Below are 16,579 nucleotides of genomic sequence, written 5' to 3' on the forward strand. Positions count from 1 at the left end.
ATCCAACCCCCCAATCCCCCCTCCTGGGATCCCCCTCTGCCTCCCATTTTCCTCACCTCTGGAATGTTGATTTCCCCCTGGACACCTTCATCATCCTCCTGCTCACAGGTGTCCCCCCCAATTCCCCCACCCAATTTTTGGGACGCAAACCCTGCCCTTTACACAGGAAAACCTAGATTTCCACCCCAGAACCTCAAGATACTCTGAGATTTTGGGATTTGGGGTGGGCTGTAAAAATGTGTAAAAAGAACCTTCCCAGGGGTTTTGGGAGGTCCTGGGGGAGTTTTGGGGTTCTCCCCCAGGCTGGGGGGCTGTTTGTCTTCTCCAATAAAATGAGCTGAAAAAGATCAGAAAGGCCCCAAATCCTTCTGCCCTTCTCCTCCCCACCTTGGAGGGGAGCGGGGCAATTCCCAAAGCCCCCCAGGGGGAATTTCCTGTCCTGACATTGGTCTTCCTTTCTCTGGGCTTCCTTTTTCCTTCTTGCATCCTTCTCTTCCCTCATTCCATCTTTCTTCCTCCTTCCTCATCCTTCTTCATTCCTTCTTTCTTCCTGCCTTTCCTCCTCCTCCATCCTCCTCCTTCCTTCCATCCTCTCTAGCTCTTCCCCCCTTTCCTCTTCCACTTCCTTATTTATTCCTCCTCTCCATCATTCCATCTCCTGTTTCCCCTTCAACTTCCTCTTTCCACCTCATTTTCTTCCTCTTTCCTTCTTTTTCCTTCTTCCTCCTTCACTTTTCTCCTCCTTCCATCTTCTTCCTCCTCATCCCTGATTCTTCATCCTCTTCCTCCTCCTTTTTCATTTTTACTCCTTCACCTTCATCTTGATCCTTCCTTCTCTGCGTCCTTCCATTCCTCCTCCGCCCCCGTTAATTAACGGTAATTAACTGGGGGCACGGGCACAGCACCGAGCCCCGGGATGCCGCCCCCCCTCCCCACCCTTCCTCTTTCCCGGCTCTTCCCAACCGCTGGAATGCTGGAACCGCCTCCCCCACCGCTGGAATGCGGCCCCCCCCGCGGCGGCTCCGGCCCCACAAAGGGGGGTCTGTCCTGGCCGGGATGGGGGCGGGGGGAGGACCCCAGGGGCCGGGAGAATGGGATCCTGCCAACCCCAGCCGGGCTGGGACCTGATCAGGCCCCTCAATCCCCTCTGCACTTCGAAAACCTCAAACCCAAATTCTCTTCTTGCACCCCCAAAGGCCCCTCCCCAATTCCCCTCCTGATCCCCATTCCCCTCCCTGCACCCCAACGCCCCCTGCACAATAACCTGCACCCGAAACCGGCCCTGCACCCCAAAACCCTCTTTGCACCCTATTTCCTCTCCCCCTTCAATAACCCCCACCCCAACGCCCCCCAAAACCCCTGTACACCAATTCCTCCCCTTGAAACGAGCTCCCCCCGCAGGGGCCTCGCAAGGGAGGGGTTTGGGGTCCCTGCAGCCCCTGGGGAGCCCATCCCGAGACTCCGTGGGGTCCCTTGAGCCCCTCCGAACCAACATCCCCCGGCCCAAGTTTGGGAGTTCCGTGTGCTGAGGATCCCCTTTCCCACCTAATCTGGGGGTTCCGTGGGGGGGTCTCAGCCTCCCCTTTCTCCTTGACTTTGGGGGTCCCCATGGGGTGGGTCTAGCCCCCCCTTCCCCCCGAGTTTGGGGGTCCCGGGGGCCCGCGGGAGCGGGTTAACGGGGAGGGCGATAGGAGGAGGAGGAGGAGGATGAAGAGGAGAGGGCGGGGGCAGCGCCAGGAAGGTGCCGGGGGGGGGCTCGGGAGGAAATTTGGGGATCCTGGAAGTGAGAAAGGGGGAAACTGAGGAACCGTCAGCAGAGGGAGGGTCACCCCGCGTGTCCCCCGTGTGTCCCCCCTGTGTCCCTCCCCTTGTGTCCCCTGTGATCCTCCCGGTGTCCCGTCCCCGTGTCCCCCCCGTGTCCCCCCCGTGTGTCGCCTCTGTGTGTCTCCCGTGTCTCCTCCTTGGCTCCCGTATGTCCCTCCCGGTGTCCCCTCCCCGTGGCCACACGTGTCGTTCCCGTGTCGTCCCCCCCGTGTCCCCCCCGTGTCCCTGTCCCCCCCCCGGCACGGGAAGCGGCTCCGGGCTCGCGGAAACGGCCCCTCCCCGCGCGCCTTCGGCCACGGAGCCGCTCGCGGGACCCGCGGGGAGCCCCGAGAGCCCCCCGGGAGCGCCTGGGACCCCCCGAGGTCCCCGCGGAGCCCCCCCCATGAAGCCCCCCGGGGCTGTGGGGACGCTGCTGCGCGCGCTCGGCCGCCGCGATGGCCCCGACACGGTAGGAGCGGGGGGAGCTCCCCGTGGGGGGGGGTCCCGCGGGGTGGGGACCCCCTCGGCGGGGAAGGGGGGGCTGGGGGCGTGGGGAGAAGCGGGGGAACCCCCCCGTGGCGCCCCCGTGGGGTTCCCGCTCCAGCCGCCCCCTCCCCACGCGTGACGCTGGGTGACCTCGGAGGGCGGGGGGGGGCAAAGTCGAGTCTGACCCTCCCCCTCCCCCTGCCGCCCCTCCCCATATTTTCCCACGCTCACCCCTCGCTTCCACTTTCCCTTTTCCCCCATTTTCCCCCATTTTCCCACTTTTTCCCGTTTTTCCCACGCCCCTCCCTCCCCGCCCACGCCCCCCCCGCTGCCCCCCCCCCCCGCACACGCTCCGACGCCCCTCCCCCTCCGTGGGAACGGCGGGGTCGTCCCAGGGGTCGCCGTTTCCTGGGCTGGTCCGGCCCCGCTTCCTGCGGGACGCGCTGTCCGTGGCCCGAGGCCAGAGGGGCCGGGGGGGACACGGGGGGGACACGCGGGACGACACCGGGGGGGGGACACGGGGAGGAAGGCGAGAGGACCCTGGCGGACACGGGTGGGACATGAGCGACCTGGGGGGGACCCGGGGGGGACACGAGAGAGAGCGGGGCTGCCGCGGGAGGGACCGGGAATTCCGGGAGGGGCAAGCGGGGGGGACGCGGGGACACGGGGAGTGACATGTGGGACACGAGGGGCTCACGGAAGGGACATGGGAGACACGGAGGTGGCACAGGGACGACGTGGGGGGGACAGGAGCGGGATCCGAGAGAGGACACACGGGAGGACGGGGGGGGCACGGGGGAATATTGGGGGTGACTAGAGGGGGACATGGTGGGGACACATGCGGGGACACGTGTGGCGCCATGGAGGGGACACGGGTGACACGGAGGAGACGCTGAGTGGTCAGTGGGAAGTCATGGAGGGAACATGGGGGACAGAAGGAGGGACACGGGTGACACCGAGGGGACACGGGGGTGACACCTGGGGACGCGTGCGGGGTCAGAGGAGGACGGGGGCTATGCTGGGGGGCGACACGAGGGGACACGATGGGAACTGGGTGGGACTGGGGGCCGTACACGGGGGGGTCACCGAGGGGACCCGGGGAGGACACGGGGGGGGTTCACGAAAGAGACACAGAGGGTGACAAGGGGGGAGGACAAGGAGGGGACACGAGAGGTGACATCGGGGAGGACATGGGGGGACAAAAATGGGATCCGGGAGGGTCGTGAGGGCGACACAGAAGTGACGCGAGAGGTCGTGGCAGTGGCACGGGGAGGACGCGGGGGACAAGCGGTGACCCCCCCGTGTCCCCCCAGCCGAGGCCGTCCCCAGCCGCCCCCCACGCGTTCCGCGAGCGGAGCCTGCGCCGGGGGGCGCCCTGCGGGGGCTGCGGGACCCCCCTGGGACCCCACGGGCTCGTGTGCAGAGGTGACACCCCCGGGACACCCCTGGGACACCCCGGGACACCCCCGGGACACCCCTGGGACACCCCTGGGTCACACCGGGGGGGCTGGATGGGATGGTGGGGGGTTACTGGGGCCAGTGGAGGTACTGGGCAGCTCCTGGGGGCACTGGGAGGGCACTGGGAGGGCACTGGGCAGTTACTGGGAGCACTGGGGGGGCACTGGGCAGTTACTAGGAGCAATGGGGGGTTCCTTGGGTGGTTACTGGGGGCACTGGGGAGTTCACTGGAGGCAGTGGGCGGTTACTGGGGATACTGGGAGGTTGCTGGGGCAGGGGAGGGTGGGGAAGGGGGGGGTACTGGGGCCCTGGGGGTCCCTGATGTCGCCGTTGTCCCCCCACAGTTTGCAAAGTCGCCGCCCACAAGAGATGTGAGAGCAAGGTACGACGGGGGGGGGGCGTCACTCATGGGCGGGGGGGCCCTTTTGGGGCTGGGGTCCCATTTGGGACGATCCCCGTGTCCTCCTCCAGGTGACGTCTCCGTGCCAACCTCTGCCCCCGCCTGAGCTGGTGAGTGGGGGGGGGGCCGCGACCTCCCCGAAGCCGCCGGGCAGGAACCGAGACCCCCCCAAATCCCCCTCGAGACCCCCAGACCCCTCGGACACGACCCGAACTCCCGAAGCATCCCCGGGCAGGACCCCCCCGCACTCCCCTCGGGACCCCCAAACTCCCCAGGCAGGATCAGGGACCCCACGGAAGGGGTGAAACCACCCCAAGCCCCCCCGAGCAGGAGACGGGACCCCGCACCTCGGGAACCCCAAACGCCCATGTCAGCACCCGGCACCCCCGATATTCCCGCTGAACCCTAAACCCCCCAAATCGCCCTCGGGACCCCCCGGGCAGGACGCTGCCCCCTCCCCGGTGCTCGGGCCCCCCCAGACCCCGCTGTGTCCCTGCAGAGGCGGAACACGGCCCCGGTGCGGCGCAGCGAGCGCGTGGTGAGAGCCCCGAGACCCCCGGAGCCCCAAAACCTCCTGGACTCACTGAGCCCCTCGTGACCCCTAACCCCTCCCTGTATCCCCAATCCCCCTCCCGGGAAGCCCCCAATAGCCCCCCCGGGACTCCCAAAACCCCCTGACCCTCCCCAGGAGTTGGGGACCCCCGACCCCTCCCCCCCTCCCACCCCTGACATCCCCGTGACCCTGCGGTGTTTTGGGGACCCCTCTGACACCCCCCTTGGCCCCCCCTTACCCATCCATGACCCCTCCCGACCCCTCCGGACCCCCCTCATGTTTTGGGGACCTCCCTGCCCCTCCCCGTGTTATGGGGACACCCCAGGTCCCCTCGACCCTCCCTTGATTCCCTCAACCCCTCTCTATTTTGGGGACCCCCCCGACCCCCTCCTTTGCCCCCCCTTCCCCACCCCCGTGTTTGGGGACAGCCCTTAACTCCCCCCGTGCTTTGGGACCCCCCCTGACCCCCTTTTGCCCCTCCTCGTTTTTGGGGCTGCCCCGGGACCCTCCAGGGCTCCTCGCTCGACAGCGCCCCCCAGCGGAGCACCCTGCCCAGGTACAGGGGTTTGGGGGTGCTGGGGGGTCTGGGGGAATTTGGGGCGATCCCAAGAGGTTTTGGGGTGTACTGGGGGGAGTCTGGGGGAGATCCCAAGAGGTTTTGGGGCCCTGGGGGGTCGCGGGGAGGGTTGGGGTGCTGGGGGGGGGATTTAGGGCGCTGAGGGTGAGGTTCCCCCCGGCGCGTTGGGGGTTCTGGGGGTGCCCCCCCCGTCCTGAGCCGCTGCCTCCCCCCAGGACCCCCCGCGCCCCCAGCCCCGAGGCCGCGCCCCTGCCCCCGCTGGACCTGGCGTTCGTCACCGAGCGGATCCTGAGCGTGGCCCTGCCGGGGGGCGAGGGGGGGCCCGGGGCGCACCTGCGGCACCTGGCGCGGCTGCTGGGGGCGCGGCACGGCCCCAACTACACCGTGAGCCTGGGGGGCACCTACGGGGGACCTGGGGCTGCTGGGGACAGAGTACTGGGGCTGCTGGGGGGGCATCTGGGACTGCTGGGGGGTAACTGGGGCTGCTGGGGGGGGTACTGGGGCTGCTGGGGGGTAACTGGGCCTGCTTAGGGGGGTACTGGGGCTGCTGGGGACAGAGTACTGGGGCTGCTGGGGGGTAACTGGGGCTACCTGGGGGCACCTGGGGCTGCTGGGGGGGCAGCTGGGACTGCTGGGAGGTAACTGGGGCTGCTGGGGGTGGAGTACTGGGGCTGCTGGGGCTGCTGGGGGGTAACTGGGACTGCTGGGGGGTACTGGGGCTGCTGGGGGGTAACTGGGGCTGCTGGGGGCAGCTGGGGCTGCTGGGGGGGCAAGTGAGGCAACTGGGGCAACAGCTGGGGCATCTGGAGGGCTCTGGGGGCACTGGGAGCCCTGGGGGTAGGATAGGACATGGGGGAGCCGGGGCTGGTGGGGGCTGGGATCTGGGGGTTCCAGGGCAGTTTTGGGGCGCTCCCGGTGGGTCCGGGCTCCCCCCGACCCCGCGGTGCCCCCGCAGATCTTCAACCTGGCCGAGAAGTGCCGCGACCTCCCGCGCCTGAACCCCAAAGTGAGGGGGGGGGTCCGGGGGTCCCGCGGGTTTGGGGGGTCCTGGGGCCGGTCCCGCGGGGTTAGGAGGGGGTGGGGGATGGTGGGGGGTTCCCTGGGGAATTGCGGGGGTCTCGGGGGGTTGCGGGGGTCTCGAGGGATGGAGTTGGGGTCTCGGGGGCCTCCTGGTGGGTTTGGGCTGTCCCGGTGGGTTTGGGGTCCCCCGCGGTGTTTGGGGTGTCCCGGTGGGTTGGGGGTCCCCGCGGTGTTTGGGGTGCCCCCGGTGTTTGGGGTGTCCCGGTGGGTTTGGGGTGTCCCGATGGGTTTGGGGTGTCCCGGTGGGTTGGGGTCCCCCGCGGTGTTTGGGGTCCCCGCGGGGTTTGGGGGTGTCCCGGTGGGTTTGGGTGCCCCCGGTGTTTGGGGTGTCCCGGTGGTTTCGGGGTCCCCGCGGTGTTTGGGGTGTCCCGGTGGGTTTGGGGGTGTCCCGGTGGGTTGGGGGTCCCCGCGGTGTTTGGGGTGCCCCCGGTGTTTGGGGTGTCCCGGTGGGTTTGGGGGTCCCCGCGGTGTTTGGGGTGTCCCGGTGGGTTCGGGGTCCCCGCGGTGTTGGGGTGTCCCGGTGGGTTCGGGGTCCCCCGCGGTGTTTGGGGTGTCCCGGTGGGTTCGGGGTCCCCCGCGGTGTTTGGGGTGCCGGCTCTGAGCCCCCCCCGCCCCCAGGTGCTGGATTTCGGGTGGCCGGACCTGCTCGCCCCCCCCCTGGAGCTGCTCTGCTCCGTCTGCAAAGCGCTCGAGGGGTGTCTGGGGGGGCACCCCCGCAACGTGGCCGTGCTGCTCTGCAAGGTGCGGCCGGGGGGGGGCTGGGGGGGCATCTCGTGGGGTCGGGGGGGCTGCGGACAGCGGGGAGGGGGAGGGGCACGGGGGGCACTGGGGGGGGCACTGGGGAGGGGCATTGGGGGCACGGGGGGCACTGGGGGGGCACTGGGGAGGGGCACTGGGGGCAGGGGGGGCACTGGGGGGGCACTGGGGAGGGGCACTGGGGGCAGGGGGGGCACTGGGGGGGCACTGGGGAGGGGCATTGGGGGCAGGGGAGGGCACTGGGAGGCACTGGGGAGGGGCATTGGGGGCACTGGGAGGGCACTGGGGAGGGGCATTGGAGGCACTGGGGGGGCACTGGGGGTCCCTGGGATGCGCTCGGGGCTGTGGGGGGCACTGGGTGGTGCTGGGGAGACTCTGGGAGACACTTGGGGGGGCTCTCGGAGCCATGGGGGGGTACTGGCAGGTACTGGGGGGTACCGCGGGGTTCTGAGGCTCCTCCCCTGTCCCGTCCCGTCCCCCAGGGCAGCAAGGCCCCGGTCGGGGTGGTCGTGGGGGCGTTTCTGCACTACAGCGACGTGTGGGGCAGGTGAGGGGGGGCGGGGGGAATTTGGGGGGACCGAGGGGGGTAAGGGGGGACTTGGAGGCTTATGGGGATAATGGGGGCTGGTGGGGGTTTATGGGGGGTTGGGGGGCAGGGCGGGGGTCCCGGGAGGGGGGGGAGTGCAGGGTGTCCTGGGGGGGTAAAGGGGCCGTGGGAGGATTGGGGCTGTGGAGAAATCCTGCGGGGTTTGGGGGAGTCTTGGGGGTCCCGGGGGGTTCGCGGGGTCTTTGGGGGTACCTTAACCCCCTTTTCCTGCCCCCAGCCCCGAGCAGGCGCTGAATGCGCTGAGCATGAGGAGATTCTGCGAGGAGAAACTGGGGGGGGTCCTGCAGCCCTCCCAGCGCAGGTGGGGGGGGCGGGGGCCATGGCGGGATTTGGGGTGTTTTGGGGGTGATTTGGGACAATGGTTTTTGGGGTGGTTTTGAGGGGTTTTGGGGTGGTTTTTGGGGTGTTTCTTCTGGTGACTTTTGGGTGCTTTTGGGACGGCTTTTAGTGTTCTAGGGGTAACTTCTGGTGTGGTTTAGGGTGATTTTTGGGATGGTTTTAGGGTGATTCTTAGGGCTGTTTTGGGGGTGGTTTTGAGATTATTTTTGGCGTGGTTTCAGTTGGTGGTTGGGCTCGTTTCGAGGGGATTTTTGGCATGGTTTTGGTGTGGAGTTGGGGCGGTTTTGGGGTTCCACCTGTGCCCCATCCTCCCAGGTACACGGAGGATTTCGGGGCGCTGCTCTCGGGGCGGCTCCGCCTGAACAGCTCTCCCCAGTTCCTGCACCACGTCCTGCTGCCCCCCCTGCCTGCCTACGACCCCCCCGACGGTCAGTTTGGGGTGGGGGGAAGGACCCCAGCACCCCCCCAGGGCCGCCAATAATCCCCCCGTGCCCCCCCTAGGTTGCCGCCCCTTCCTCAAGATCTACCAATCGCTGCAGCTCGTCTACACCTCGGGGGTCTAGTGAGTGACCCCCCCCCCCCCCAAACCTGACCTCCCCTGCACCTCGGGGGGGTCCGGGAGCCTCCCAAACCTCCCCCCCCCCTGCCGTGCCTGCTGGGGGCGTCCCGGCCCGTCCCCCACCCCTCCCATCCCCCACTGTGCCCGTTTGGGGGTCCTGGGGCGCCCCCAAAGCTCACAGCCCCGCCCCCCCAACCTGACCTGCACACCCGACCCCCCCCTTTGAGGGGTGCAGGGACTCCCCCCAATTTCCCCCAGTGCTCTGTGGATGCTGAGGTTTCAGAGGGTACCCGCAATCCTGACACACCCCCCGAAAATGACTGCCCCAAACGTGCCCCCCCGAACCCTGCCCCCCCAATGCCCCCCCTTTCCCCAGCAGCCCCCCCAAACCCTGACCCCCCAAACCCTGACCCCCCTTTCCCCAGCAGCCCCCCCAAACCCTGACCCCCCAAACCGTGACCCCCCCCTTTTCCTCAGCAGCCCCCCAATGCCCCCCCTTTCCCCGCAGCCCCCCCAAACCCTGACCCCCCCTTTCCCCGCAGCCCCCCCGCCTCGCAGTCTCTCTGTGTCACCCTGGAACCGGCGCTGCTGCTCAAGGGGGACGTGATGGTGAGGGGGAGCCGCGGGGAGGGGGGACCCCCGCCCTCTGTGTGTGACCCCCGCCCACCTGTGCGAGCCCCCCGCCCACCTGTGCCCCTCCCCGCCCCAGGTGCGCTGTTACCACCGGCGGCGGGGGGGGCGCGAGGCGATTTTTGGGGTTCAGTTCCACACGGGGACCCTGCGCGGGCCCCGCCTGAGGCTGCGCCGGGACGAGCTGGACCTGGCCTGGCAAGGTGGGGGCACGGGGGGGGGCACGGGCCGGGAGAACCGGGGCGGTGCGGGGCTGGGGGGGCGCGGGAGCACAGGGGGGGTTTGGGGTGCTCAGGGGGGGTTTGGGGTGCTCAGGGGGGGTTTGGGGGGGCTCGGGGTTGGGGTTGAGGTTTAGTGTTTGGGTTTGGGTTCGGGTTAGGGTTAGAGTTTGGGTTAGGGTTAGGGTTTAGCGTTAGGGTTAGGCTTACGGTTAGGTTTAGGCTTAGGGTTTAACATTAGTTTAGGGTTGGGGTTAGTGTTTAGGTTTAGTCTTTGGGTTAGGATTAGGGTTTGGGTTAAGGTTGTGTTAGGGTTAGGGTTAAGGTTCGGTTAGTGTTAGGGTTTAGTGTTAGGGTTATGGTTAATGTTAGGGTGACTCAGAATTTATCTGGAGGGTTGCATGGGTGGATTTGGGGTCACAAATAACAGGAACGCTCCCAGTTCCCCCATGCCGCCCCGATGAAAGCAAGCAGGGCGGTGCTGGGGAATTGGGGTGTGCAGGTTGGGGGGTGAGGGCTGGGAGTGGCACCACCGGGGATTTGGGGGTGCAGGTTATGAGGACCCCACCTCCCCCACCCTGCCAAACGCTCCTGCTGATCCCCCCAGACCAGCGCTTCCCCCCCGACGCCACCGTCGAGTTCATCTTCTCCTCAGGCCCCGAGAGGGTCGAAGGTGGGTTCCGGGGTTTTGGGGGGCAGAGAGCAGCGGGGGTTCCCCGCTGTCCCCCCCTGACCTCTCACCCCTACTGGCCCTCCCCAGGCTGGGTCGCCCCCCGCAGCCCCCCCACCACCCCTATTGATTATGGGGTGCAGGACCCCGCAGTGCGGCGCGACTCCTTTGAGGAGCCCTGGGACAGCCCCGAGGGTGAGTGGGGGTCCGGGTAGGAATTGGGGTACGCGAGGAGGGACCCTGTGACTGGGGGTTTTGGGGGGTGCAGGGGGGTCTGAGGGTGCTGGAGGATGCTGGGGTGTCCTGGGGCGTCAGGGGTGGGTGCCTAGGAGGGTTTGGGGGGCCGAGGGGACTTTGGGGGTGCACGGGGGGCTTTGGGGGAGGCCGGGGGGTCCCCCCTTCAACAGCGGAGTTGAAGGCCTGGAGAAAATGCCAGTGGGTACTGGGCGTGCCCGTGGGGCTCTGGGGGGCAACGTGGGTGTACGGGGGGGTGTCCCCATGGCCTGAAGGGGTGCGGGAGAACACGGGGGGTCCCGGGGTGCTCTGGGGGGTCCCGTGGGGGTTTGGCGGTCCGGGTGGAGGGGGGCTTTGACCGCCCTTCTTCTGCCCAGAGCCCTCCCACACCTGGGGTCCCCTGGATGGCAGCCCCTACGCCCGCGTGCAGAAGAAGGGGGGTCCCTCCTCCCACGGGGGGGACTCTGACTCCTCGCCCCCCCCCGGAGCCCCCCACGGCCCCCCCCCCGCCCCCCACGGCCGCCGAGCGCCGGGAGCTGGAGCAGCTGCTGGGGGGGTTCGGGGTTCGGGGGGGCCGCGAGAGCCCCGGCCCGGGGGAGGAGCCCCCCGACGCCCCCGAAGCGCTTGGGACCCCCACAGCCTATGGGAGCCCCGAAGCACTCGGGAGCCCAGCACCCCACAGGAATCCGTTACCCTACAGGACCCCGATATCCCACGGGAGCCCCCCCTTCCATGAGACTCCCGTATCCCACGGGACGCCCCCATCCCACGGGACGCCGCTGTCCCATGGAACCCCCATATCCCATAAGACCCCCCTATCCCACGGGACCCCCCCATTCCATGGGACCCCCGCTCCCCACAGTCCCCCTGGGACCCTGACACCCCACAGCTTCCCCACATCCTGTGGGGCCCCCAAACCCCAGGGGTCCCCCACACCCTATGACCCCTCAAAGCCCTACAGGACCCTGACACCCCATGGCCCCCCAGCACCCCAAGGGTCCCCAACTTCCTTTGGGATCCTGGCACCTCATAGCCCCCCAGCATCCCCCGAGACCCCAGTATCCCACGGGGTCCCCGTGCCATATGGCACCCCGATATCCCACAGGACCCCAATATGCCGGGGGTCCCCGACATTCCATGGGACCCCACTTTCCCAGGACACCCTGTTGCCCAACAGCGCCTTGGGATCCCAGGGTACCTTCACATTCCAGGGCTCGCTGCTGCCCTACAGCCCCCCAGCGTCCCACGGGACCCCCACATCCCTGGACACCCCAACTCCGTACGGCACCCCAACATCTCAGGGGTCCCCTTCACCCTATGGGACCCCAAAATCCTATGGGACCCCCCCATCTCATGGATCCCCAACACCCCAGGGCCCCCACACTCCCCAGAACCCCCCCCCAGCCCAGAAGTCCCCGGTGTCCTACAGCCCCCCAATAGCCCACGGGCCCCCACTGATCCACGAGACCCTGACACCCTATGGGACCCCGACATCCCAGGAGAGCCCAGCCCCCCACAGCCCCCCGACATCCTACAGCCCCCCAAAACCCCACGGCACCCCGGCATCGCCCGGGCTCCCCATCTCCCACATCACCCCGATATCCGAGGGACTCCCAGCCCCCCACGGGACTCCCATGTCCCATGGCCCCCCCGCATCCCTCAGCCCCCCGGGAACCCACGGGACCCCCTCACTGCACAGCCCCCCCGCATCCCACGGGATCGCAGCACCCCAGAGCCCCCCCTGTGCCGCTCACAGCCTCCCGGTGTCCCCCAACCCGCCGAGCCCTTGGGCCCCTCCCAGCACCTGGGCCCCCCCGTGCCCCCCCCTGTGCCGCCGGGCCAGCCTAGCCTCCTCCCGGGACCCCCCAAAACGGGGGGTGCAACGCTCGCTGTCCGAGGGCTTCCCCCCGTGGGGAAGCTACGGGCGCCCCGTGGCGGGGGGGTACCTGCTTTTGGGGGGGCTCCCGCCCCTCTGCCCCTGCCAGGACTGCCAGGGCTGGGGGGGCATCTCCCCGCTTCCCACCCGCCCCATTTACGGCGGGCACGGCTGGGGGGACCCCGCCGCGCCGCCTCCCGAGCCCCCAAATTGCCCCCACTGCGGCCGCCCGGGGCTGGGACCGGAGCGGGACCCCCCCCCCGGAAAAGGGGGCTACGACCCCCCCGCCGTGGGGGAGCCCCAGGAGCCGACAGGTAACGATGGGGGCGCGAAGGGGTTAATGGGGGCGCTGGGGGGTGTTTGGGGTTTGGAGGGATCTAAAAGGGCTTGGGGCGGGTTATGGGGCATTAAAGGGAGTTGAGGGGGGGGTCTTGGGGGGGATCGTGGCAGGTCAAAGGGTCCGTGGGGGGGTCTGGAGGGGTCGAGGGGGGATTGAGGGAGGGTCTGAAGGGGCTGGGGGGTTCTGGGGAGGGGTCGTGACCACTGAGGGGCTGGGGGGGGAGGAGGGCTTGGGGGAGCTGAGGCGTGAACTGAGGGAGGCTGGGGGGATTTGGGGGGATTAAAGGGGTACCCGGGGGAGTTGGGGAGTGCCGGGCGAATGGAGCCACGGGGGACAGGTCTGTGGAGGCCCCCCCCAGAGGGTTTTTGGGGGTCTCCCCTCTCTTTGTGCCCCCCCAGGACGGCGGAGCCCCATTGAGGGGACCCTCTGGCCGGGCCCGCCCCGCGCCCCCTCCCCCGGCAGCGGCACCCCCGGCTCCCCCCCGCCCCCGCAGCCGCCCCTGCCCGAGAAGCGGCACCCCCCGGCCCCGGGGGGGCCCCGGGACCCCTCCTCACCCCAGCGCAGCCCAGGGGGGACCCAGGGACCCCCCTCGGCGGGGGAGGGGCCGGGCGGGACCCCCGCCGGGGGCACCTTCGTGCAGGACACGAGCAAGTTCTGGTACAAACCGGGGCTGTCCCGGGAGGAAGGTACGGGGTGGGGGGGGGGGGGGCGCGGTTGGAAGGGATGGGTTTGGGGGGGGGTCTTGTGGGTTTTGAGGGGGGATTGAGGGGGATCGGGGGAGCATGGGGGGGTCAGTGGGGGGGTCAGCGAGGGGGGGTCAGTGGGGGGGGGGGTCAGTGGGGGGGGTCAGTGGGGGGGTCAGTGGGTGCTGGGGGTGTCTGTGGGGAGCACCGGGGGGTTCGGGAGGGATCTATGGGCGGAGTCATGGGTGAGGTCTGTGGGTGGCTTGGAGGGTTAAACAGGGGGGTTGGTGGGGTCCCCCCCGTGTGACCCCCCCGTGTCTCCCCAGCCGTGGCGCTGCTCAAGGCGGCCCCTCCCGGCTCGTTCCTCGTCCGCCGCAGCAGCAGCTTCCCGGGGGCCTTCGGGCTCGCGCTCAGGGTGGGGGTCCCGCCCCCCCGCGCCACCTCCAGAGCGGGTATGGACCCCTCCGAGCCCCCCCGAACCCCACAGACCCCCCTGCATGCCCCAAATCCACTTCCTCCCTATGGAATACTGGGAGGGGTGTCTCGGGCGTCTCCCAGGGCTCTGACACCCCCAACATCCTGGGACCCCTGAAAATCCCCCCAAATTCCCCACCAGCAGCCCCCAAATCCACCCAGAGACCCCCCCCCCCCCCCCCCCCCGCAGTTCTGGGGGGCCGTGGGAGGTTGGACACCCCCAGCACCCCCTGAACCCTCCCGGACCCCCCCATGGACACCCCCTGGAGGGGCGGGGGGGATCTCGGGCGTCTCGCTGGCGTCTGACGCCCCCCGATCCCCCAGGGGACCCCCAGGAGCAGCTGGTCCGGCACTTCCTGATCGAGACGGGCCCGCGGGGGGTCAAAATCCGGGGGTGCCCCGAGGAGCCCTACTTTGGTGAGGGGGGTTCGGGGGGGTCTGGGGGGTCTCGGAGGGTCTGGGGGGAGGGGGGAATGGGGAGGTGGGTGGTAGGGGCTGTGGGGGTCAGTGGGGTCTCAAGGGGAACTCGGGGGGGGCTCAGGGGGTTCGGGGGAGGGGGGGGTTGGGGTCCGAGGGAATCTGTGGGGGCTTCGGGCAGTCCGTGGGGGTTTTGGGGTGCCCTGACCCCTCTTCCCCCCCAGGGAGCCTGCCAGCGCTGGTACTGCAGCACTCCATCACCCCCATCTCACTGCCCTGCACCCTCCGCATCCCCCATGCAGGTAGGCACCCCAAAAACTGCGGGAACACCCCAAAACCCCCACAGGAACCCCCCCTCCAACTGCGGGTACACCTTCCCAACCCCTTCCCGGGACACACCAAAAGCCCCCGGGAGAAACCCAAAGCCATGGGACGCCCCAAAAACCCCGCGGAGACACCCCAAAACCCCAGGGAACCCCCCAAAAGCTCCCCAGGGAACTCCCAAAACTCCCCTGGGAAACCTCCAAAACCCACGAGGGAACACCTCAAAACCCGCGGGGACACCCCAAAACCGCCACGTGGACCCCCTGAACATCCACTGGGACGCCCCAAAACTGCGGGAGCCCCAAAACCGCAGGAGCCCCCAAAATTGTGGGGACACCCCCAAACAGTGGAGACCGCCCCGAAAAGCTGATGGGACCCCCCAGAGACTCCTCCAGCCCCAAAATCCCCCCAGAGTCCTCCCAAACTCCCCCAGCCCCTCCATTTCCCCAGCCGCCCCCCCCACCCTGAGCCTTCCTCCCCAGAGCTGCAGGAGGAGCCCCCGGAGCCGCCGGGACCCCCCAATGTCAGCACGGCCGGAGCCCTCCTGAGGCAGGGGGCAGGTGGGGGCCTGGGGCACTGAGGGCACTGGAGTGGGGGGCACTGGGATGGGAGGGGCACTGGGGCACCGCAGGCACGGGAATTGGGGCACCATGAGGGGTTGGCATCGGGACAGGGGGTACTGCGGGGGCAGGTCCCGGTTTTGGGGTGTTGGACCCGGTTTTGGGGTGCTGGTCCTGGTTTTGGGGTGCTGGTCCCAGTTTTGAGGAGTTTGGTCCCAGTTTTGAGGAGGTTGGGCCCAGTTTTGGGGAGCCTGGTCCCAGTTTTGGGGAGGTTGGGTCCGGTTTGGGGGCGCTTATCCAAATTTTGGGGAGGCTGGTCCTGGTTTTGGGGTGCTGGTCCTGGTTTGGGCAGCTCTCCCCGTTGCCCCCCAGCCTGCTCCGTGCTGTTCCTGGGCTCGGTGGGCACCGAGGCCCTGACTGGGCCCCAGGCCGTGGCCAAGGCCGTGGGGTCCCTCCTGGAGGGGGCCCCCAGCGCGGAGGGGTCCCCCCGGCCCCCCCCCAGCCCCGTGCACTTCAAGGTGTCGGTGCAGGGGATCACCCTGACGGACCGGCAGCGCAAGTGAGGCACCCCTGAACCCCCCCAACCCCAAACCCAGACCCCTCTGACCCTCCCCATCCCAAACCCAGACCCCCCTAATTCCCCCCAGCCCAAACCTAGACCACTCTGACCCCCCCACCCCAAACCCCGACCCTCCCCAAACCTCCAGCCCCCACACCTGGGCCCCTTCAAACCGAGATCCCCCAAACACCGACCCCCCCAAACCTCCCAGCCCCCAAAGCCCAAAACCTCAAACGCCCCAAAGCCCCGTCCTGAACCACCAACCCCTGCAAACCCCGAATCCCCCAAACCCCGAATCCCCCCCAAACCAACCCCGGCCTCCCCCGGAACCCCTCGGCACCCACCGACCCTGCCCTGCCCCCCACGCCCCCCCTCACCCCGTGCTCCCCCCGGTGCCCCCCCCAGACTCTTTTTCCGCCGGCACTACCCCGTGAGCAGCGTCACCCACTGCGGCACCGACCCGCAGGAGCGCCGGTGAGTGGGGGCACGGGGGGGGCACGGCGGGGAACCCCAACCTCCCAAACCCTCTCACACCTCCCAACCCCTCCAACCACCCCCAGGTGGGCGAACCCCGACGGGACCACGGCCAGGTAGGCGGGGAGACCCCCAGAACTCGACCCCCGGGAAGGAGAAGGGGCACAGCTCTAACTCTGGCTCGCCCCTCCCCCCCCGCCGGCCCCCCCAGGATTTTCGGGTTCGTGGCGAAGCAGGCGGGGGCCCCGGGGGGGGGCAACGCGTGCCACGTGTTCGCGGAGCTGGACCCGGAGCAGCCAGCAGGGGCCATCGTCACCTTCGTTACCAAAGTCCTGCTGGGGACGCGGCACTGAGGGACACTGGGGACCGCCCCCGCACCCCAAAAACCACCTGGGGACTCCCAAACCCCCCCGAGGCAGGGGGGGCTCGGGGGCACCCTCCAAACCCGGCGGGACTCCCCCCGCCACTCTTCACGGAGGTCCTGCTGGGGACACGACACTGA

At 69.0% G+C, this 16,579-nt stretch overlaps 1 protein-coding gene across 1 annotated transcript; it reads left to right on the forward strand.

Moving 5' to 3' along the window:
• The first annotated feature begins 1,949 nt into the window (after nt 1-1,949).
• Nucleotides 1,950-16,528, forward strand: TNS2 (tensin 2). Its single transcript, XM_036399907.2, is given in 28 exon segments — nt 1,950-2,272; nt 3,603-3,714; nt 4,092-4,129; nt 4,219-4,257; nt 4,647-4,685; nt 5,213-5,256; nt 5,493-5,661; nt 6,233-6,283; nt 6,976-7,098; nt 7,596-7,660; nt 7,938-8,021; nt 8,375-8,487; nt 8,561-8,621; nt 9,161-9,227; nt 9,328-9,451; nt 10,074-10,139; nt 10,227-10,331; nt 10,748-10,755; nt 10,757-12,560; nt 12,985-13,272; nt 13,596-13,721; nt 14,068-14,160; nt 14,385-14,462; nt 14,967-15,044; nt 15,417-15,603; nt 16,009-16,077; nt 16,164-16,193; nt 16,289-16,528. Coding segments are annotated over 28 exon segments (4,503 nt in total). The 5' UTR covers nt 1,950-1,972; the 3' UTR covers nt 16,431-16,528.
• The last annotated feature ends 51 nt before the right edge of the window (nt 16,529-16,579 follow it).

This window comes from Molothrus ater, chromosome 30, assembly GCF_012460135.2.
Source record: "Molothrus ater isolate BHLD 08-10-18 breed brown headed cowbird chromosome 30, BPBGC_Mater_1.1, whole genome shotgun sequence".
NCBI classification, from domain to species: domain Eukaryota; kingdom Metazoa; phylum Chordata; class Aves; order Passeriformes; family Icteridae; genus Molothrus; species Molothrus ater.